Raw genomic sequence first — 24,658 nt, 5'->3', positions numbered from 1 at the left:
AATAGCCTGGAGTCAGTGCAGGGCTGAGGCAAAGCAAAGAAATGAAATTGCAACAAGTCTAATGAAGGTAAATGCATGGGATGAAGGGGGCATGTATGGGGGGCCTCCGTGATTGTGCTTTGCTAATGTATCTCTCCCCACCAATGCCCTGAAACTTTCTATGGGTTGAGCATTGCATGTGTGACTGTGGCCGATCAAAGGGTCAGTCATGCGATGGAATGACATCTGGGTGGACATAGGAGGTACTTTGATGTTGTAGTTGGTGTGTTTATGCGATATTGCACATTCATGGTGGGGAAGCAACAACAACAAAATTACCCAGTGGCACAGCTTGACTCCACTTCATGCAGTCTGCCCACAGGTATTCAGTCCACCATGGGAGAATGCTGTGTGGACAATAGGGTTACAACCCACTTTCAGAAAAAACAGGATTGAGCCACTTCTTCCTGCCTGTCTGCTCCAGCCTTAAGATATCCAAATGTTCCAAATATTTCAAAATAAAATAAAAATCAGAAATCCAAGACACTGCAGGTCCCAACATTTTAGGATATGGGAAACTCAACCTGTGTATCTCCCACTATGCTGAAATTCCTTTTGTTACATAAAGGGCCAAGAAACGTGCAAAGGAGCCTTTCCCCCCGAAGTCCCTTTAGCAACCACCTACACTCCACTGGTATTTTTCTCCACAGTTAACAGGGCCTTTCTCTCCAAAACCATGAGGGGGTTGTCCACACTGGCCAAATAAAGTGGTTTCAAGCTGCTTTGAAGCCGTGCAGTTTAAATGATATACAAGGCAAAAGCAGATGGAAACTGACACTATGCTGTGCTCTGGGGCTAAAAACCAGGGGGAAAGAAGTTCAGATACTCTGAATGAACATGAAAAATGTGCACTGTTGCACCAGCATATAAGCAGCATGGAGCAAGTGCAGGAATCTGGGAAAGCAAAAACAGAAAAATATGACAAACACGGCAGGTCACCAATCATAGAATCATAGAATCACAATGTTGGAATAATGCAATGGATTTAATTATAACATACACAAACCAGACAGTCCAACAGGGGGGGCATGAGGAGGAAGAGGCGAAAGGAGGCATGTCACTGAGCACACCAATGTACTGAACTGGTGGTGCATCATACATGCAACTGTGTGGCCAGGCCCACCACTGGTCATGTAGGTTATCCAATGAGATAGTAGCTTGGCCAAGCAAGGGAGATAATTGGCGGTGTTTGTGCAATGTTGTGCATGCATTGTAGGGTAGGCAAAAAATAATAATCGTGACCTGCAGCTTAATGCAGTGCAGTGCAGACTACCTGTGGGTGTCCGGGCCACCTTGAGAGCAGACTTTGCGGACAATGGCGTTTCAAACCAGTTTGGGAAAAACTGGTTTCAAGCTGGTTTTTCTGCCTGTCTGCTCTGACCCGAAGCCTATCAACTTGCTTTTGGTATGGAATGGAAGACTCCATTTGTGAGGACTCTGCTATATTAGAAGTTGTCTTATGCACTCTACTGTGATCAATTGTAGCAAGATGGATTTTAATCAGCTGGGGGGGGGGGCGGGTAAGCTTCCTCCCCCCCCCCATTAAGTTCCCTGGAGATTCTTTCCTAGAAGCACAGTCTCTTTGGGATTTGTTCTCCCCAGGCATTCCAAAGTGGAGCAGACCGATAAGTGGCTGCAGGGGCAGCTGCTCTTAGAGCTGTGGATTGAGTTACAAGGGAGTGCAGATTGCTTTTGTCCAGTCCACTCTACATCATCCATCACTTGCTCTGACAGCACTTAGCAGTGCAGGAATACAATCACGACAGCTCTCAGCACTGGGTTATCAGTAACAGTACCTCTCAAGATAGAGGATTAAGGCAAAGGGATGTTTATGCCCCTAAATTGGGAAAGGGTGTATGATATCTGGCACATGTCTTGAGGCCACAGACTTCAAAGGCACAAGGGAACCAAGAGGGCATCCTTGACACCTACTACTACTACCAAGACACATCAGCATCAAGGAAGCAGGTTACAAATCTTCGAAGCCTTGATCGCTAATTGTGTGTTACCTGAACAAGGAAAAGAATGATCTAAAGCACCTTTGCAGTTTCCTTGAAAAGAAAATACTGAAGCATTTAGTTAATAAAGACCAAATTTTATGCATGTGGCCATTGTCCCGCTAGTTGAGCATATGGGACAGAGTCCTGAGTGGAGGTACAGGACATCAAAGTGGTCTGTTGAATGCCCTTTAGTCTGCTGCTACAGTGATGATGCCTCTATGTATGTGCAGAGTTCCTTCCCTTCTGCTTGTCCGTTCCCACCTCCACCTCCCCCAAAAAGGTGTTTTATTTCTTTTCTCTCTAGGAAGGGGATGATTCCTTACCTTTCCAGGAAGACCTGGTGGGACAGTGGTTAAATGTCGGTACTGCAGCCATAACGTTGTGAGTTCAATCTTAGGGCTCCAAGGCTGATTCATCCTTCCATCCTTTTGTAGGTTGATAAAATGAATACCCAGCTTATTGGGAACAATTGGCTTACAGATTGTAAACAGCTTAGGGAGTGCTGAGTTCACTGATAAGCGGTATAGAAATGTAAATGCTATTGCTATTTCTGGCGACTATGTAATTTATGTACTTCATAATTAAGTTATGTACGCCAGCTGGCTATACCTCCACAGATAATGGTCTGGGATGCAATATGGAGCAATGACTAAACTTGTTGTTGTTGTTGTTGTTGTTGTTGTGTGCCTTCTGACTTATGGTGACCATAAGACAAACCTATATAGGGTTTTCTTGGCACGATTTGTTGAGTAGAGGTTTGCTATTACTTTCCCCTGAAGCTGAGAGCATGTGACTTGCCCAAGGTCACCCAATAGGTTTCATGGCTGAACTAGGAATCAAACCCTGGTCTCCAGAGTTGTACTCCAACTCTGAAACCACAATGCCATGCTGGTATACTATTGTAATGTACTACACTACAATACCCAAACAGGAGTCCTGAGTACACAGGACTGAGTGGTGTCATCAGGTATGTTGAGTAACGGCATGAATGGCTGAGCTGTATTTTCCCCCTCACCACAGTTATCCTCCATCTGGATAAAATTCTGGTTGGGACTGGTTGCATGCTCTCTGCTCTCATTTGCAATTGAAATTCTGCTTGCAGCAGTCACACATCAGCTTCTGTGTGACTATTTAAATAAGACAGGTGAAGGCGTGGCATGAGAGTATTACAACTGTTAAGCAACAGCAGGGCAGAATTTGAATCTGTGTTGAAAACTGCTAGCTTGTGTAAATGAGTGGCGCACAGGCCCTCTGTGCCAAGAGCCTCAGTTTCCTTTTTAAACTTCTAACTCCATAATGGAGTGCAAAGCATCTGGCTCTAACTGGCCACTGCACTGACATTAATCCCAGCTTCATTGGCTTGAATGCTCAGAAGAATTTTCTGCCCTAGGTATGAACATTCCCTACTGGGGTGTGTGTGTGTGAGGGGGGGGGTACTATCAAATTGTGGTGAGGAGAAGGAGAGATGAGATGAGATGTATTTCTATTTAATCTTCATGGGTTTCCAGTCCTCCCATTTCCACCACACCTGGGACCTAATTTGCACTGCAGAAATAATGCAGGTTGACACTGCTTTAACTGCCAAGAAAGCATACTATAGAACCCTGGGATTTGTAGCTTGTTGTGGCAACAGAGCTCTTTGACAGAGAAGACTAAAAATTGCATATGGGTCCAAGCTTTCTCTCAACATATAGTTTTTAGTTCCACCCAGTTCACCACAATCTGGACACGTAGACCAACTACACTCATTCTTCCACATTTGCTGGGGTTAGGGGAACATGACCCCCGTAAATGTGGAAAAACTGCAAATATGTTTTTACCTGAGAGAACACCTCTCTAGGAATCTCTAGGTCCTTCAGTGCAACTCTGTGATCAACAGCTTCCAGACATTGACCACAGAACTGAGCTGGAGGAGTTACAAATGTTTATTGGAGTGTTCTCTCTAGAAATCTCTAGGTCTTTCAGTGTGACCTTTGGTTAAAGTTGACCATAGAGTTGTGCTGGAGGACCTAGATATTCCTAGAGAGAACATATTAATAAAATCTGTGAATAATCAGATCCGCAAAGGTCAAAGCTGCAAATGTGGAGGGGCGAGTGTACTCCATTACACCAGTTCTCATGTGAATCAGCGAGGGCAGAATTTTCTTTAGTTTAGGATGTAACAAGCCCTTTTTCTGTGCATACTATGTCATGATTCCTTTGTACCTTAATTCCTAGAAATGATGAGATTGTTTTTGTATCACAAGCGCTAAAAATTCAGGACCCCTCATAATCACATCACTATCAACCCCATTCTTATTCTTATGGGATGTTTCCTGATATCAGTGTGGATATCAGTGGGCCGCCCAGTCTACATTTTTTTCTCCTTTTCTGCCAAGTTGAGTAAAACCCTCATTAAAAGATGCCTCGAAAATACAATGATGTTTAAATAAATATGTGTATTATCAACAACGGATGGGGAAACTATCAGCAAATTTTGTCATCCTTGACAAAAAAAGAGTGCATTTACACATCTCAAGACTTCATAGGAGTTTTTATGCATTTCTGTTATTTTTTGGCAAATTTTTCATTGGCACACAAATATTGTATCTTGCCTAAAATAGAATGCTTTTTCACAAACAAAAAATGTGTCCATACAGCATACATATTTTTTTGGCCAATGAAATTTCCCCAAAAAAATCTCCTGAAATCCACACAAAATCATAAATAATACCCTCAAATATTTGTAATTTCATCTAATGGGGAGAAAACTTTTGAAAGTTTTCATTCTCTAGTGAGAAAATGAAATTAGCAAAAAATTATGTTCTTTATTAACTCTACATATGTTGAGAACACAAAATAATAGGCAGTCTTTCTTTTCTTGAGTGTGTGATGGCCTACGATTTAATAAACAAAACTATGTTATTCACTGTTGAAAATGGTTGTATTTATCTTTTTTCTTTTTTCCATCATGGAGGGTGGGAGGTAGCAATGCAGTAAATTCTCTTGTCACAGTAACACACCAATATTCTCTGTCACAGAGACACACCAGATACAACATTGAGCCAAAAATGTAAGAAAATTGCTCCAGCTCTGTAGAACATCCAAACAGAAAATGTGTGATAGCTTTTGATAAAAACTGTTTGAAAAGGCCCCAACTTTTAAAGTCTTGCATTTCCTTTTCACAATTTAAGTGGGCACAGTGAAGTGAGAGAGCCAAAATCAATGCCCAATAAAAAAATAGATTACAGTAGCCTCAATCAAATTACCAGCTGTACAGTAGCTACATTTTTCATCAGATTAAGTTTTATTCTAGGCAAGACCACTGATCTGATCAGTCTTCTCCATTCTAGTTAGGAGCAGCACTCCTAAGTATCTGGCAAAGCAACAGTCTCTCCCACCTGTGTTTTCCAAGGAACAAATAAAATACAAAGGCTTTAAATCAGGAGTAAGGAAGCCCGAACCAACATAGCCAGGTTTGAAGATAATTCCCTTGCCTTGGCCTTGCTGGCTGGGGCTTCTGGGAGTTAAAGTCCAAAACATCTGGAGGATCAAAGGTTCCCAGTTGTTGCTTGAAGACCCTGTCTGTGTGGGAAAGAGACTTTAGAGAGAAGGGGTGAACTCCTCAACACATGCAAAAGTCTGCATAGCTTAATGCCACTCATATTTTCAATGTCCTCATCTTGCAAGCATTGGGACTCAGTGGTAGACTCAAGTGGCCTTGTCAGGGATGCACAGTGGTCTCTATAATGAGATCCAACATTTGGTACATAATTGTCCCAGTACTTGAGTAGAAAATACATTTATACCAGCTTTCCCCCGACCCCCAGGATATAGGCAGGAATCCTAGATATAGCCATTATTTAATACTCTATCTCTCAATCAACTGTGGCAGCGATCCTCAAACCTTAGTTCTCCAAATGTTTGGAACTGTATTTCCCAGCATTCCTGGTTAATGCTAAGGCTCTTCGGAGTTGAAGTCCAACACATGTAGATGATCAAAACTGAGAACCACTGGACTTCAGGGGAAGTCAAGCACCTAGCTGAAAAAGAACTGACATGGGTCTGCAGTGTTGCTTCAAATGATTTAACAAGAATCATTGTCCTTTCATAGGCTGCTGCCACATAGCAAAAACAAAAACGGTATGATACCATGTTAATTCCCATGGCTCAATGCTATGGAATTCTGGGATCTGTAGTTTAGTGAGGCAGCAGAGCTCTCTGACAGGGAAGCCTAAATATCTCAAAAAAACTATGAGTCCCAGAATTCCATAGCACTGAGTCATGGCAGTTAAAGTGGTGTCAAACTGCTTTATTTCTGCAGTGTAACAATGGCCCTAGTTAATGGCCAGCAAGAGCTGCAGCAACAGCAATCTGATCTCTTTCCTCTGATGAAAGACTCACAGAGAAAGGATGGAGAGGAATACCTCCTCCTATTCTCCCTTCCCACTTTATGTGGTGGTGCTACTGCCACACACCTTGATAAAATATTTTTTTGTCAAAGGATGTGGACTGCCCACATTAAAGAGGTGAGCAGGAACTTACCAGAAGGTGTAGACTCAAGACAGCTCACCCCCAGTTCATCCCAGGAAGAATCTGGCAAGCAGACACATATCCTAGGACCCTTGTTCTATTGCAATGCTTTGGCATCAGCCACATTACTTGAAGCAACATGAGAAATAGCCTCAGGAAACCAATTTCCACAGTGCAGCAACAGAATCTTGAATTTCCCCATTACCACTCCCCTCTTGATATAACTGAATTCAGTGAGGAACACAACTCAGGGACAAAGCACAAGGTCTTCATGTACAAGCTCCTGCACACAAGAATTTTTGGAGGGCCAGAGTGAGCTACTGACAGACAACGTTAGTCCACATGAACCACTGGGTCTGACAGCATAAAGCTGCCCCCAAAAGAAAAAGGGTTGGCAAATACGTTGAAACGTCAGCCTTTCAGGACAACTATGCCTTGATCACAGAGAATTCAGCAGTAGGCAGAATGAGCTGCCCTATATGGCCCTGAATGAGGTTTAAAGCACCAAAACACATAGAGACAGACCTGGAGCCCAATTCCCAGGAAATATCCAACCGCTAGGTTCCAGAAGAATCTGAAGAAGTGGATTCTGAGTCAGTGTCAAGACTGGAACAAGAGTAGTGTATGCAGAAGTAGTGTCAACAGTAGAATAGACTGTATGCAAAGCCTTGAAAGAATTCTTTCTTTGGACTAGTCCCCAGAATCCTTGAGTCAGTGGCAGTTCAAAAACATAACTTTGCCCAGCTCTGCTTGTACTTCCTTAACCCAAGCCTTCTCTGCTACTGGCATATCTAGAAGCGATGACACCCAAGGACAAGGAAGATATAGCACAGGGTTCTTTTCTTTTCTGCCTCGTAGTCCCCTCAGCAGATCAGCCTGTGATGAGAGGCATCACTCCAAGTTCTTCCAGTTTTGCTCTCATGATAGCATCCCAGCCCTTATTAGCTTGAGGGTTGCGAGGTGATGGGTGCATCACCCCCTCTACCCGCACAGAGATACCTGAGGCTGACAGAGCCTTGCGCGCTCGCTGCTCCGCAAAGCGTCCCACGCCGATGACCATTACGATGCCCAGAAGCTTCACAACTTCACAAAGAGCATCATCACAAACCTGCAAGAGTTGTTCCCGTTGGGCTGCTGGCAGATCTGCAGGAGTCAGGTTACGCCCACTCTCACTGACAAAGAGCAATGGGCAGTGATTGTGAACAAAGCAGCGGCTGAAGAAGGTGGCAGGACTGATGCACAGGGAACGGAAGAAACCCCAGAAGCGGGCACCACTCACCTCTGTCTGGGGGCACTCCAGGCCCCGGATGGGTCTCTTTGGGTGCTCACATTCTGGCCTAGAAACTTCCCCACGGACCTGGAGCCAGTCTCGGACAAGCTGCACTGCTCCAAATGGCACCTAAAAGGGGGATGAGGGTGGGTGGGAACGGGAACCAAGAATCATGAATTAAAAACCTCAGTCAGATGGGGAAATAGTTGTACAGGGTTGGTGAGGAAAAGGGGAGTTTTGGCAGAAGGTAAACAGAGTCAAGGAAGGAGGAAGTAGACAAATCAAACATGCAACCTTCCGATCAAAAAGTCCTGAGCTGACCACGGCCAAGAAAGAAGAGACTCCAGTAGGAGTGCCAACTCCCGTGAGAGTACCTATCCCTCAGCGTTACCTAAGAAGAGAACTACAGGCCACTTATATAACTAGATAGCCTAAAGGCACATGAAACAGCTTCCTATTAAAAATAGCATACACAAACATGAATACTTTAGTGAAAGTGATATATAAAACATTAATAGGGGGAAACTAATTGCAAAGAAAGAGACAAAAACTAGAAAATGGATATTTTCAAGAAAGTGTGGATAAACTTCTAGGTTGATAGTTGGGAGTGGATTCTTAAGAAATCCCATGCTGAAACAGGAGGAGACAACCAGTGGTGTCCCTGCCAAGAGTATCACTCAGTCAGGGGGTGGCTTCTGGAGGCAGGATCAAAAGGGCACGCCCCTTCACCTCGCTGCCATGTGCTGTCTACTCATGAGTAGAATAGTATATGGCAAGAAGGGTGTTACCCCTCTTCTGGTGTGCCACTCAGTGCAGTCCACATCCCCCGCACCCCTAGTGATGCCATGGAGACAAGCACTGTGTATACATATGTGCCTTCTAGTTGTCTGTTAACTAAGGGTGACCTTATTAATAGCCTATAACAGTAGGTATTTGTTGGCTGTCTCCCACCCAAGTACTAACCAGACCTGACCATACTTAGCTTCCAAAATGAAACAGGATCTGGTGCCTTTAGGGTATCACTAGATTTGGGGGTGGGGGGGAGAGAGAAGTCAAAACTGACAAGTCAAATTCTAAGCTCAGCGCAAGTGAAAAGTACAGTGGTCCCTCCACATTCACTGCAGTTAGGACTGAAGGACCCCCGTGGATGTGGAAAAAACACAAATAAAAAAACACTATTATTTTTACCTGAGAGAACAGTTCTCTAAAAATCCAGTGCAACGCTATGGTCAATATCTGCCAGAAGTTGATCATAGACTCATGCTGGAGGATCCACAAATGGATAGAGAAGTGTTGTCTCTAGGAACCTCTAGGTTCTCCTATGTAACTCTATGGTCAGCATCTGGCAGACCTGCATTGGAGGACCTAATGAATACATATTAATCAAAACCCCAAATAATCAAAGCTGCAAAAGTCAAAGCCACAAATGTGGAGGGCCAACAGTACTGAGAATTTTGTTACATAATCCTAGGATCTCCTCACAGAATTTTAATTTCTAGGAATCCCCTTGGAAGATGGAATGGACATTAAACCAGATTGTCTGAAGTGCAGGCAAACAGTAGGAAACAGAAGCTGGTACTTTCTTGCAAGTCAAAACCTAATCCTGATGTCATTGCAGCTTAAGTAAAGGAACATTCTCCATAGCCCTTTAGCAAGACTATGTTCTCACACATATTGGAGAGCTAAGTACTTCTGGCATCCACAGGAAAATCAGTCAATTTACACATACACACCCACACATGTTTAAATTACTTCTTCATAATATCTCAGCAACCACTTTGCTGCACTATCAGTTCCCTACTCCTTTCCTTTCTTGGCATAGCATCAAAGGGAAAACCGAGCTATCTGTCGGGGTGTTGACTCAGCTACAATGGGAGAAGACAAGGAACACCGTTTCCAGTCACATGATACGTGCCACATGAAGGAAACCAGACAGATAACAAGAGAAGTCCTCCAGCCCAAAAATGCACGTGAATTGGGATTATACAGTTCACTCATAATAAAAATTAGTCAAACAGCCTCCTTCTTACCTGGAATTCTTTTTCTACCACCCAGAATCATGTTCATCAAGTGACCTTTTAGGCAGGTCACATGTGAAACAAGTTAAAAGAATGGTTGTCCTAAATATTGCAACATTTAGCTGATACTGGTGCATTAATTTTTTTTAACCTTAAAACAGAAGAGCTAAATTATTGCCAGTGGACATAAAGTGCAGCATGTGGCAGAGCTAATGGCCAGGCAGCTTTTCCGCTTTTGTTGAATTCCAACACACATTGATCCCATCCAGCATGGTCAGGGGTCAGGGATGATGGGAGTTCTAGCTCAACATCATCAGGGGGGAGGACACATGAAAGGAAGCACTGACACATGGATTAAGGAGGAAATTTGTTTTCTGTTGCTCTAGGGACAAAGAAACCAAATCATCAGAGTTTGTGCTTGAGCAAAGAAATAGACTAGATAGCCTTTGAGGCAACATTCAACTTAAGATTCTAAGATTCTGAGAAACAGCACTTGGATAATGGTCAAAGCCCTTCTCCTCCTTATATCCATGACTTGAAAAGGTATAAACTTGAAAAGCTTGTAAAATAACGCCTTGCTGCAGATTAAATCCCAGACTCATCAAGTTTAATTTACTCTCTATACCTTGGCTTATATCTGCTTACCCCAGTCTGAGCCATGCCAAAAGGCCCTGGGTTCATGCCAAGAAAGAGCACCTCCTTGGGAGACTGGCAATACTGACGCACATAATTCTGGTGGGGCTCCCAGGCATAATCCAGAGGCTTGTAAACATATCGTACAGAGTCTGGGAAGGTGAGATCCCCCAGGCGGACCATCTGCTCTCGCTCAATGCGGAGAAACTCTTCAGCCAAGCTGCTCCCTTCCAGAAAGCTCACAGGACCCTCTGAGGTGCTCATTGGAGCTGCTCCACCTAACAAGTAAGAAAAGCAGCAACAGTGTTTAAACAAAAGAGCCAGAACATTAATATTTTACTTCATGGAGCAGAATTTCCAGAATCCCACAACCAGCATAGCCAGTGGGTATTATCAAGCATTGACTGGAGATTCTGAAAGCTGTAGTCCAAAAAAAGGAACTTTTTTGAGCTCTGAAAAAAACTCAGTTTTGATTTGTTAGGAGCTGACCTTTTATGCTATCCCAACACAGAAAGATTCAATATAAAACAATCTTTTGTGGGGAGGGGGGAATAGTTCCTTCCTTCTTATCAGATCTCAGTTCACTTCAATGTTGAGTTTCTAGTCCTTTGTCCTTAAAGCTCTTCACCTCTTGCATGTTTATAGGGCCTGTGCATGCCCTTCATACATGTACATTGACCATTTGCTGCATGTCTTACTCGGAGCCCTCTTTTATCAGAAGATAAAAATGAAAGTGCTCTTCACACCTACAGGCTTTCAGAGCATTGCTAGGGGATTTCTGACCTTCCATTAGATTTGCCCAGAGCCCACACTCCCTTGCTGGCATTTGAAGTCCAACAACAACTGAAGGGCCAAGCTTAGTTGTTCCTGACAAAAAAGGGTCAAGAATGATGCTCCACCTTTGGAATAACCTCCCTCACCCATATTTCAGCACAATTGTTGGGTCCATCTTCACTGAACCTAGAAAGCCTCTTTCAGACACAAACAGGATCTTATGACATTGTCCTAGTTCAGACAGGGACCATGGAGAATTAACACATGCTGAGGGTCAAACTGAAGACACTTTGCCCCAAGAGGCTGTGATATTGAGTTCCAATGCACCTTTGTGAAATCCACCCACAGCTCCTCCTAACCAGAGACCACAGTAATGGGGCTGTCATGAGAAGCAGTTCGAGCACATGCATACACGTCTGATAAAATAAACTCTGCCCTTGTACTTCTTACCTGGCTGGATCTTTTTCTGAGAAGCCAAAATGGACATTTCAAGAATCACATCACGACACTTCACTACAACAGCATCTCACAAAATGAGTGTCTGAGAGAAGCAGGACTCACTGAAGTGCTCAACTGAAATCAATAAAGAAACACATTGATTTTATTTCTGCAAGCTATATTTTAATTCTGGCATGTTACTGTTAACTGGAAATATTCTGTTAGTTCCCAGTCTGAATGAAATAGGAAGTATTAAATACAGCATTGCCTTGCAAGAATGACAGACAATTTTAGTGGCTCTTTTTAAAAATTGTAAACGTCCCCACAGTACTAAGGGGAAACCATAAACTTTGTTATGGACTCTCAAAGCAGCACCACAACAAGGAGCCATTGCCACATACATGAATTTAACTTTGTCCAAACAACTGAAATCTGAGTAGGCTATCAATTAAATTACAGAGAGGATTTCACTTTATTATTTATTATTTCATGATTATCTTTGATTGAAAGGAAGGATACAAATTTTAAAAATTATAATTATTTATTATTGGAAAGATTTTAGCAGTGTATTTTTTCATGACAGACAGAAATGCAACAAGTGACACTTCGTCTAAATGCTACATACCTGAGGCAGGGAGAAAACTATATTTCTTTTGCCTAATAGAACACATTCTGAGTTGGCAAAAGGAAGGTGGCAACTCTAAATGGGGTGACAGTGCTAACTCAATGTGCCCCAAAATCAATATCGAATGGGTCAAAGCTCTGTCTTCCTCCTTTCTTTCAGCAGTAGCGCCCCCTCCTCAACAGGTAAAGAGCCTGTTCTGTCATACCTTTGATCCATGGCAGCCCATTTTGTAACCACCTTATTTCTTACACCACTGAGCGGATGAGCGATTTCTATCACATCTCCGCTTACAAAGTGAACCAGGCGAGGCCTCCAAATATATTCCTCCACGGGGAATGTTCCTTTTATTGCTGTTTTTATTACCATAATTAGTAAAGCATTCACTCAAGATACAAAACATTACTGTAAATAACCTATAAATGCTCTGTGCTGTGATTAAAGAAAGACAACCACCTCCACACGTGTGCTCACTTGCAATCTCTGAAAGGAAGAAAGAATAAAACTTGAGAGCCGCACTTCGGCAGTGGGATTATTAACTCACAAAAGGCTTGTTGAATGGTGACTTGTAGAAGTGTACGTGGGCTGCTTGGTTCAGAAGAGAGAGAAGAACTTGGACCCCTTGATTATGCTGCCACCTCCCCCCCCCCACACACACACACAAGTAATTCCAAAATTGCACCTGGTAGACTCACAATTCAACATGCAGGCTAAAGGACATCAACTCATCTACCCAAGTCAAGTAGCCATTCTGCATAAAATTGGGTTCCACAATAAACTCAAGATTTAGATTTAGGCCTAGAATCTATTCTAAAATGATTTGGCAAGGAGGCATGGACTAGCAGGTAAATCAGCCAGACCCGCAATCCAAGGAGGTATTTTCAGAAGTGCTACACTATAAAGTGGCAATGATGACCTGAGAGACACTCAGAGGCTGGACCTTGCAGTGGCCCTCCCCTGTAAAGGGTACTCCATGCTTCATATCTGACTGTTTTTAGTTTCCATTTTTCAAAAAAGCCCTCTCTCTAGGCTCTTTATTTCAAGTGGTGATTAAAGAGCCTTCCCACACATGGTACGCTCCAGATTTAGCCACTACTGTGCAGCACAACACACAAGAGATGGACAAAGTGTGGCCCATCAGCTGGTTGGATCTTATGGGCATCCCTCAAAACAAAAAGAAAGAGGTGAAAGAAATGAGGGACAGAGAAGGAGATTCATAGCCACCATAGTGGAATCAGGGCTAGACAGCCCCTCATTCTGATCCCACCTGGCTCTTCCTATATTCTTATGGCAAACAGCCCTGTTGGCTGGGACTGATGGGAAGTGTAACCCAAAATTGCTTCATGTAGACGGTGAGAAGCACATGGAACAAAAGAGAGTTCTGAAACTCCTGTCAGCCAGTGGAATAGCGGACCAAGTAATGATCTTTCAGCATCACTTTCTAGAAATGGTCAGCACATAAGAGAGTGTAAACAACCACAAGATGGTGCCCCTACCAACTGAAGACCAAGTGCACAGCACTTAGTATTACTTCCATACCTTGTTGTTGTTGTTGTATGCCTTCAAGTCATTTCTGACCAATGGTGACCCTAAGGCATTTGCCTACCACATGGTTTTCTTGCCACATTTCTTCAGAGGGGATTTGTCATTACCATCCTCTGAGGCTGAGAGAGTGTAACTCACCCAAAGTAACCCAGTGGGTTTCCATGACCAAGCTGGGATTCGAACCCTGGTCTCTCAGTGTCATAATCCAATGCTCAAACCTCTACACCACACTGGCTCACTTCCATACCTACCCATTCCCTATCCTTTAGTGGAACAGCTTGGTGAAAATATGCATTTAAATAGCCCCCATGGAGCTGCAGTAAAAGACAGAGGTTCTACTTCAATCATTTCAAGTGCCCAACATGATTTTTCCATCGTCAGCTCCATGATGTGCCAGGCTCCACCCATATCACCATCTGCCATAATGCACAGACCAGTCTGACTCATGTTGCTTAGCAGATTTTCTCTTTCACTTATGTTGTCATCAGTATGCATCACATTTCTGATAGCAATGGCACAGCCTGTGCATTTGTATTGCTACAGCTCTTAGAGCAACCATGAGTCAAGAAATTTGGTATTATCATAAAACTGACAGTTCATGATTCTCAAGATGTTCAGTTGGCCTTCATATTTCCTTACACTGAACTAATCTGTACCACAGAAATAAAAGTTTGATGTAACTTTAACAGCCATGACTCAATGCTATGGAATTCCGAGATTTGTAGTCCTATGAAATATTTAGCCTTCTCTGTCAGAGAGCTCTGGTGCCAAAACAAACTACAAATCCCATGATTCCATAGCACTTAGCCATGACAGTCCAGATGCAGCCACAGATTTATAATAATAATAATAATTTGTTTTATTTATATACCGCTATTCCAAAGATCATAGCGGTGAACAGCAAGTAAGCTAATTAGCAAGTAAGCTAATTTGCCCCCAACAGTCTGGGTACTCATTTTAGCGACCTCTGAAGGATGCAAGCCTGAGTCAAGCTTGGGCCCTTTTGCTGGTCTTGAACTCGCAACCTTGTGGTTTTGAGTAAATGGCTGCAGTACAGGCATTTAACCACTGCGCCACCAGGGCTTGCATGTCAGACTAGAACTTGAGGGATTCAGGTTCATGTCACCCCTGAGTCATTAAATTCTTTCTCAGTCACTCTTTCTCAACTTGACCTACCTTACAGGGGTATTCTGAAGATGATGATGATGATGATGATGATGATGATGATGATATCTCCTGCCTTCCTCCCAGTAAAGGGACTCAAGGTGGCTAGATAACCTTGGAAGAGGAAATTTATATAAGCCGCATTCAGTTCACAGAAGGAATGTAGGATATAAATGTCATCCATCATTGTCAACATATAGGGGCTACATCTCATTAGCATCTGCTACTGGAATTCAGTTTCCAAGCCCTGAAAAGTACGGAATTTCTAGAAGAATAGAATAGAATAAATCTTTATTATGGTCTTAGACCAGTAATTTCTAGTATGATTTATCCTAGCAGTATAGAAGGTTAAGCTTTTCCCACCAGATGCAGTTAAGGAAGTCACATCCACCATCTCCTCTGGCTCCAAAGTGCTGCTGTAGTGAGCATGGCTTATGCCCTTAGCAAGATACATTTTACAGTCCTTATGAGAGCCAGCATGGTGTACTGGTTTGAGCACTGGACTACAAATCTGGAGAACAGGGTTCAAATCTCTGCTAAGCCACAGAAACCCATGGGTGACCTTGAGCAAGTCACTCTCTCTTAGACTCAGAGGAAGGGAAAGGCAACCCTGCTCTGAACAAATCTTGCCAAGAAACCCCTGTGATAGGTTTGCCTTAAGTTGGAAAAATCTTGAAATCACACAACAGATTGGAATCATGGCCAAATAACAATATATAGAAATTTGCATCACTGACCTTGTTTGGTAATTTTCTCATTTGCTTGGCAATTTGAGGCTCTGAAAAGAGATTGAGAATAGACAGGGGTTGGGTGAATATCCCTCTGCTACCAAGCAGTCTACACAGCTCTCTATGGGGAGGGGAGGAAAGATGGATTGCACTTGCACACCTTTTCTTTGCTTCTGCACCTTATTACTCTCAGGATCCCATCTTCCATCAGCCTCATTCAGAGGCCTATAGCCAGCTGAGGGAAATGAATGGCCATCTGGGTAGAATTTGTTGTTTGGGGGCTTGGATCAACCACTGGCTGTGAGGAGATGCATCAGTGAAAGGACTGGAATGCTTCTCTGCTGTATACCATCTGCTGCATCCTTTTTCACCAATAAAATATCTTACAGCAATAACTTGTTATAAGTGTTCAAGAGGAACAACATGGCATAGTGGTTTCAGTGTTGGACTACAACTCTGGAGGCCAAGGTTTGATTCCCAACTCAGCCATAAAACCCACTGTACTACTAATATGGACACCAGGGTTCAAACCCCTGCTCAGCCATAAAACCCACCGAGAGACCTTGGGCAAGTCACACACTCTCAGCCTCAGAGGAAGGCAATGGCAAACCTCCTCTGAATAGAACTTGCCAAGAAAACTCCTTAGGGTCAGAAATGACTTGAAGGCACACAGCAACAAAGTGTTCAGCACCCAATTAAGTTTTGGGGCAGCATGGAACTACTGTACGCCCAAGACTGGCACAAAATAGCTGCTGTGTGCAGAGCACATCATCGAATGGTGACCCTACTTTTCTCACAGGATTGTGGTTGTAAGGATAAACTAGGGAGGAAGAGAGCCATTTACCCCGCCTTGAACCCATTAGTAGAAAAGTGGGATATAAAGGTAATAGAGGTGTATGTTTTTTCAGAGTGAGAAAATAAAGCATGTCCAAAATGTTTGGGGAGGGGGGACAGTATTATTTGGTGAGAGATCTAAATGGAAGGAGAAAGCCAGATTCACTCAAGCCACCTTTTCCCCAGAGAGATGGCGTGTGAAAAATAAGGCCTCCCACTCCTGGGTCTATTTCAAAATCCTCTGAAGGAACTTCATCTCATAAAAGGCCATGGCTGCTTGGAGATTTAATTGCCTTGCCAACTGCACAGGGCGTAAATCTACTCTGAAGCCCTGGACGTTAACAGCCTGGGAACTCCACGCTCCCAGAGCACAAATTAACAACATCCCATTCGCTGGCGGTGGAATCCCAGCATGCCTGAGCATTTAACAAGCGGCTGGGGAGCAAGAAAGGGGGAACCAGAGGGATTTCCCTACAAAGGGTCATTCAGGGAGTTACATTTCCTCAGCAGGTGAACAAGCTTGTCCTGGTCTTGGGTTTCTATTGCAGAACTTCATCCATCCTTCTCTAGCCATCACAGGACAACACTGACACACTCAGTCAGCGAGATGGGAAGGTAGTATATGCAGAGCCACTACATCATGCTGGCTCTATATTATAAAGAAATGCTTTGGGTCATTTATTTAAATGGAGAGCTGAACTCACTGTGATACACAGCCTGCTTTCCAATTGCCACTAGGGCTACCAGGTGGTGAATTGGATTTTGGGTTACCTAAGGAACTGAGAATTGAGAGAGAGCATGGTGCAGTGGCTCCAGAATTGAATTTGGAGACCAGGATTCAAATCTCCACTCAGCTATGGTTACTCTCTAGGGACTTTTTGACATGGAATGTATCACCATCCCAAAAGAAGAAGAAAGGGGAGCAATCTGAAAATGCAAGAAATTACATGGTAGCTTATCACACCCACAGATGAACACAGTGTCCATCTGAAAGAGAAAGCAGTGTGAATGTGAATAAACTCATCACATGAGTACATACCCATCAGCTTCTTGATTTCAAATTAGCGTGTTTGCTCATGCACAGGGAGAACAGGATCCCATGGCTGAACTGCAGATGCATTTCATACTAATGCAGATGTGAATTGACTGTGAATTCACAGTGGAAAAGGATTTATAAATTCAATATTTTTCTGAATTCAGCTATTCCTGGGATGTCTCATGATTGCATTTGCATTGCCTTCTGTTTGTGTGTGATGTCATTTGAAAATCTTTTGCAAAATTAAGTGAAATACCTTGGATGACTCCGGATTAACCTTTGATTAACCTTCCAATTTTCCCCGTGTGATAAAGTCCTAGATGACCTTTGGGAAGTCACATTCCCTTAACCTCAGGAAAATGTAAACCTTTTCTGAACAAATCTTACCGAGAAAACACTGTGATAGGACCATGTTAGGGTTGCCATAAGTCCGAAATGAAAGCACATAACAACAGCAACAAGAGACTGCGGCATGTGAAGTTGCACCTGACACATTTCTGTGAGCAATATCATTGTTAAAAGCATAGCGCTTTTATCCATAAAGTAGCTGTTGTTACACCAGCAGTGTAGATGCACCCCTAGTCACACTGAGCCATCTGGACCAGCATGGTCAGCAGACTGGGCGAATGTCTTCTGTATAGGCTAAACATAGGGACGTGACCATTTATAAGCAACAAATGTGACTGGCTGAGAGTGGAGAAGGCACATCAGATGAAATTGGGTAACATCCGAAAACCATTATGAAAGAGCTTGAAAATCTGCATGTGATTTTGGCCTAAATACAAGAACATATTTCTTTCAAGTAGGCAATAGGGTAAAGACATGTAAAAAATAAAATGTTCCAAAATTCCTCAGTGAGGCTTGTCAGCTACCTGGCCCCACAGGTGTGGCTTGCCCATACTTGCTTTTTTGCTCAAATGCTATCACGTAATTTAGAGCAACTGCCATCAGCATCAGCTGACATTCTGGGAGAGTATGCCAGAGAACAGTTAATGAAGTCTGGAGGATTGATAAATCACCAGATTTCACCTGATTTGTGGTACAATCAGTAGTATGCCATCTGTGGCCACTTCAGTACTCATGGGCAGCTACTATGAAATAATATATCTGTCTAGAAGCCCAACTACGCTGGTTCTTTCTTAGTTTCCTTCGGTGCTCATGGGCAGGCTTACTGTTTGCATATAGTTTTGGAGGCTGAAGATGGTCAAGTTCTGGAAAGCAAACATAGACCTCTATGATATTGGTGGTGGAGGCAATACAAGGTTGCCCAAGATATGTTGGTGCCTGTGACAAGGGGCCAGAGGGCATTCAACTTCTCATTCCACATTCGTAAGCCTACTAGACTGACGGTGGAATTTTATTTCAACATTCGCAGTGGTACACCATCTACTGCTAATCTTTTGGAAAAAACATTCTGCTGCCTGAGAATCTTGTTGTTTAGTGCCTTCAAGTTGTTTCTACTTTATGGCGAACCTATCACGGGGTTTTCGAAGTTTGCCACTGTCTTCCTCTGAGGTTGAGAGCATGTGACTTGCCCAAGGCTACCCTATGGGTTTCATGGCTGAACAGCCTTCCTTTAAAAAAGAAAGATTCTAACATTCTTGGTTGCTACTATGCGTGTCTAAATGTATGGACAATATTTGGTTATATCTCTGAACCAGTAACAGATTGAAGGAGAGATTTCCCAGAGGGCAGGACTTACTTCCTTCGCCAAATGAATGGCACAGGCAGAATGGGGTGTGAAAAACAGTACAAACAGAACAATTTGTTATGCTTTTCTTAACAAAATATCAACCAGGCAAATTTCTTATTTAAATAATTTACGTAAGACACAAAGCACAATGCTATTTCCTGAAGGAATTTGGTTTACTTTGTTTAAGAATTTTTATTGTTTTTAAGCACAAAATTACCTGCTTTACAGATTGACATTTTTATGATAAGACGCCTGGAACTGTATAGGGCAAATTGCTTTAGGATAACCAGGTGCAAAGGCAGATCAGAGCCCTTTTACTCGTTGTTCAGAATATGGTATTTGCCTGGTGCATCTCCCCCCCCCCCATGGTAACACTAGGGGACCTTGAGCAAGTCACATTCTCTCATCCTCAGAGGATGCTAATGGGAAATCCCTTCTGAAGAAACATGCCAAGAAACCCCCATGATAGGTTCGCCTTGGCAGCCATCATAAGTTGGCAGCAAACTCTGAAAAATCGTTTGAGTTCAAGTGCAGTTTTAAAGACACAGAACTATTAGCTTTCCTTGGAACCTGTTTACTTTGGTTCTTCTTTATCATCCATAATATCTGAGCATTTACTCCAACTAGGGTTGCCATAACCCGGCGGCCCCCGTGACAATCACGCTTTTGGGGGGCCCCTCCCGGTCCCGGTCCGGTTTGGGCCCCCACCCGTGCCTTGTTCCCAGTTTGGGGGCCCGCTCCGGCAATTGCCGCTGCCGCTAATGTGGCTGCTGCGGCACCAACCCACCTCCTCCTCCGGCTCCGCCTTCCTCCTCCTCCTCGGCAGCAGAAGCGCCACCGCGCCTCCAGTGTGAGGGCTTGCGCACCTCGGCGCGCACCACCCAGGCCTCAGCAGGGGCCAGCGGCAGCGTGCGCACCTGCCCTACTTCCCTCTGCGTGTGCGCGCCTGCCCCGCTTCCCCCCGCGTGCGCCAGCCATCATAAGGAGGAGGAGGGGGAGAGGAGGAGGAGGAAGGAGCCGGAGGAAGGGTGCCTGAAGGCCAGGGCAGAATTGGGCCAGAGCAGGAGGAGGAGGAGGAGGAGGAAAGCTGAGTCAGTGGCCATTAGGTCTGCCTTGGTATTTTGGGGTTTTTAAATTATATTTAAAAATATAAAATACTTATTTTATTTAATTTTTTTAATTTTTATTATTGCTTTTTATTTTTTATTTTATTAATTTTTATTATTCCTTGTTTTTATTTTATTTTATTAATTTTTATTATTGCTTGTTTTTGTTTTATTTTATTAAATTTTATTATTGCTTTTTATTTTATTACATTAATTTTTATTATCAAATATATACACCCCTGACTTGTTTTTTATTTATTTTTTCATTATTTTTTATTATTAAATATATCCAAGTGCATTTTCTATGTATTTATGGCGCTTTGAATGCTAACAAGTCTGCCTTTCTTGGACAATTATAGTGATGATGATGATGATGATGATGATGATGGTGATGGTGATATTGATATCAACAAGCCTCTGAGGCATGGCCAATGTAACTTGCTGTGATTTTTACAAACTCATGCGCAGTGAAGAAAAACCACAGTCCCTTGACCAAGTACACACTTCTGAGAAGTACAGTTGAACCCGAGGGCAAGTCCATTTCTGCCATCTGTCTAGGAATAATGCCAAAATGTCCTCCATTTTGATCATGCCTAAAAACATGCATTTATATTAACAATTTTTTTAAAAAAAACTCAATTTTTGCACGTCCTCCATTTTTATAAAAATGTGTCCTACATTTGAAAATGTTGTCCTACATTTGTCCTGGTTTGGAGGTCCTCACTTATGGCAACCCTAACTCCAACCCCTCTTGCTGCCCTAGTTTCTTTTGCTTTCTACTTCCCATTCCTGACTTTTTAAGTAAAGAGCCCAAACTGATGCACAGCTAAAAGACACACTGGTGACAGAAAAGGAGGTGGGCAAATGAGTGACTCTGACCAACAGAAAATATTCCAGAACAGATGAACTCCAGTCACTCAGGGAGAGATGTGGAAGAATGATTTGAGGATTCAGTAGTCAAAAACCATGTGGTTTCTTTAAGACTAAGAAAGAAACCTTCACACTCAGAGGTGAAATTCAGAACTTAGAGAGGCCACAACTCTGGGTGCATCTATGGTCTAATCTGCACTGCTGAACTGATGCAGTTTGATACCGCTTTAGCTGCCATGGCTCCATGCTACAGGATTCTGAGATTTGTGGTTTTCTGAGATATTTAGCTTTCTCTGTCAGGGAGCGCTCGGGCCACAACAAACCACATATCCCAGGATTCCACACCATTGAGCCATGGTAGTTAAGACAGGATCAAATTGCATTGTTTCTGCAGTGCAGATTAGATGAACAGCAATTTGACACCACTTTAAGTGCTGTAGTACTATCTTACAGAATCCTGGGATTTGTAGTTTTGCAAGGTCTTCAGCCTTCTCTGCCAAAGGGTGCTGGTGCCTTACAAAACTAAAGATCCTGATTCTATAAATGCCATGACAGTTAAAGTGGTGTCTGACTGCATTATTTCTACAGTATAGATGCATCCTTCAGTTTGTTTGGGGGTAGTAGGCAAAGGGCTCAAGTCAGTGCCTAATTTCAACTAGAAGAGACGCACTGAATAAATGAAATTTGCCATGTATGGGGTACCAAATTCTCTGTGTTTCAGTGGGCCCACTCTAACCTAGGCTAAAAAAAGTCTGCAAAGGGCTTTTGTAGCATCTTTGAGACTAAGGGCCTGAACAGACAGGCCAAAATAAAGCTGCTTTGAGTCACTAACTGTGCAAAAGAAGTTGTAGTATCAGCTTTAGTGGACTTGGTTTACTTCCTCAGATGCAACGGACAAGGATGGTGTATCCACACTGCAAAATTAAAGGAATTTGACACCGCTTTAACTGCCATGGCTCTGCCCTGCAGAATCTTTGGATTTGTACTTTGGAGCAGCAGCGTGACACAGTGGTTTGAGCCTTTGACTATGACTCTGGAGACCCGGGTTCAAATCCTTGCTCAGTCATGGAAACCCACTGGGTGACCCTGGGCAAGTCACACTCTTTCAGCCTCTGGGGAAGGCAACAGCAAACCTCCTCTGAACGAGCCCTGCCAAGAAAACTCCATGAGAGATTTGCTTCAGGGTCACCATAAGTGGGAAAGGCCTTGAAGAGAGCACACAACAACAACAACAACAACAACAACAACAACAACAACAACAACAACAACAGAGGCTCCAGAGCTCTCTGACAGACCAAACTCCAAACCCCAGGATCTCCCATGGCAGGGAAAGTGGTGCCAAACCTCTTGGTGTGGATACACTCTATAAGTCTGGGAATGTTCCTGCTACAGTATCTTTAGTACTGCCTCAAAAGATGCTACAAGAGCCCTCTGCAGGCGGATATTCCAAACCAGTGGTCTCCAGTGCTCTTTAAGGGCTTTTGGACTTCAGCTCCCAGAATCCTAGGCTATTGGCCGACAGGGCTGAGGCTTCTGGGAGCTGTAGTCCAAAATCTCTTAAAGGGCACGGCTTGGGGACCCCTGTTCCAAAAGAACCCAGCTAGGTCTCTGAGACTAAGGTCCCAAGCTCCCTGCAGAAATGATCCAGTTTGAGATAGGCCTTGGCTCAGTGCCAGGGAATCCTGGGAGTTGTAGTTTATTGTGACACCACAGCTCTCTGACACAGAAGGCTGAAGGTCTCACAAAATCAGTCGCCAGGATTCCCTAGCACTGAGCCAGGGCAGTTAAAGCGCTCTCAAAGTGTATGATCTCAAATGATTTTGGACCTGAGAAAATCATTCTTCCAAGCTGGACTTCTCGGCGTGGGGCCACCAAGGCATTGCTCCTTTGTGAAGGCGAAGGCAAAACCTAAAAGCCTCTCCGACTGAGAACCATCGGGGGACGCTTTTTAAAAAGAGCACCATGCCCCTTCTCCCTCTTTCCCCATCCATACAGCCACCCTTGAATTTTCCTCTTTCCCCACCCAAGCTTTCCCTCAAGAATATCACACACTTACCCATCCCAGGTTCAGGTCAGGCTGCTAGATCATTTCCTGTGCATGGCCTTCTGGGTACTGTAGTTCTTTTCTTTTTAACCCTACAAAGACCTCTGTGCAGGTTTACCTCAGAATTATAGAGTTGGAAGAGACCCCAAGAAGGGCCACTCTGCCATGCAGGAACCCACAATGAAAGCACCCCAGACAGATGGCCACCCAGCCTCTGTTTAAAGACCTGTTTAAAGAAGGGAGTGTTTTTCCAGTCAAACTGCTTTTACTCAGAGGAGGTTCCTCCTAAGGTTAAGCTGGAATCTCTTTTCCTACAGTTTGAATCCATTACTCCATGCCCTATTTCAGTGGTGCCCAAACTATGCCCTTCAAGAGATTTTAGACTTCATCTCCCAGAAGCCATGGCCATGGTGGCCAATGGTCTGGGATTCTGGGAGCTGGAGTCCAAAAGCCCTTAAAGAGCACAGTTTGGGGACCATTGCCCTATTCTCTAGAGAAGCAGAAAACAAGCTTGCTTCACCCTCAGTATGGCATCCCTTCAAATACTTAAACATATCATATCACCTGTTTTTTAAAAAGTATATCTTTATTAATTTTGATACATAAAAGACATAGAAGACACATTTTTTTAAAAAAGTACAACTAATAAACAATACATTACATAAACAATACATACATACACTCACCACTATTAAAAACAATATAATACATATATTACATATTAACATCTAAACTTTCTGGTTTCCAATCCTTCCTTCAATAATAATATCACCTCTTAACCATCTCTTCTCCAGGCTAAACATCCCCAGTCTCCAGGTTCAAAGCCAAATCACAGAATCATACAGTCATAGAAGTTTATCACATGGGATGAATCCCATGCAGAAACTAAATTTAAATTGAAAACATGTGTGGGTTGTTTTCAAACGACGTTTGGAGTTAAACTGAACAGAAAGTGGGGGGGGGGGGGGGGGCCTGCATTTGCAGGATGTTTTCCAGACAATGTTTGTGTGAAAGAAATAACCCAAAAATAACCCGAACACAAAGTCGTCAAAACCAGCTCCTTTTTACTTTCGCTACATTCCGAAAGTACAAAGGAGCTTTCCATTCGGATTATTTTTGCGTTATTTCTCTTTCATGCCAACGTATTTGACAAACAACACCTGGATTTTCAAAGCCCGTTTCTGCACGGGATTTTACCAATTCACCCTCCATGTGATAAACTCCATAGAATCCTTGTGTTGGAAGAGATCCCCAAGGGTCATCCAGACCTACCCCCATTCTGTCCTAGGACTTTATCACATGGGTGGGGGGATTGGTAGTTTAAACAGTGAT

General features: G+C 43.3%; 1 protein-coding gene across 3 annotated transcripts; it reads right to left on the bottom strand.

Annotated features, from left to right (window-relative positions):
- Positions 1 to 4,943: 4,943 nt before the first annotated feature.
- Positions 4,944 to 23,354, bottom strand: SMUG1 (single-strand-selective monofunctional uracil-DNA glycosylase 1). Of its 3 annotated transcripts, XM_042454288.1 has the most exons (5): positions 15,753 to 16,243; positions 15,028 to 15,280; positions 11,697 to 11,819; positions 10,485 to 10,750; positions 4,944 to 7,950 (listed from the first exon to the last, which is right to left on the bottom strand). In XM_042454288.1, exons 3-5 carry the CDS (start codon positions 11,731 to 11,733, stop codon positions 7,423 to 7,425), a joined length of 831 nt encoding a protein of 276 aa, XP_042310222.1. In that variant the 5' UTR covers positions 11,734 to 11,819; positions 15,028 to 15,280; positions 15,753 to 16,243; the 3' UTR covers positions 4,944 to 7,422. The 3 variants fall into 3 exon arrangements, with proteins under 3 accessions (XP_042310222.1, XP_042310223.1, XP_042310221.1); XM_042454289.1 differs by lacking the exons at positions 15,028 to 15,280; positions 15,753 to 16,243 and adding an exon at positions 23,339 to 23,354; XM_042454287.1 differs by lacking the exon at positions 15,753 to 16,243 and having other exon boundaries at positions 15,028 to 15,538.
- Positions 23,355 to 24,658: the final 1,304 nt, after the last annotated feature.

This window comes from Sceloporus undulatus, chromosome 2 (assembly GCF_019175285.1).
Source record: "Sceloporus undulatus isolate JIND9_A2432 ecotype Alabama chromosome 2, SceUnd_v1.1, whole genome shotgun sequence".
Lineage (NCBI taxonomy): Eukaryota > Metazoa > Chordata > Lepidosauria > Squamata > Phrynosomatidae > Sceloporus > Sceloporus undulatus.
This window is presented reverse-complemented; position numbering and strand designations above follow the sequence as displayed.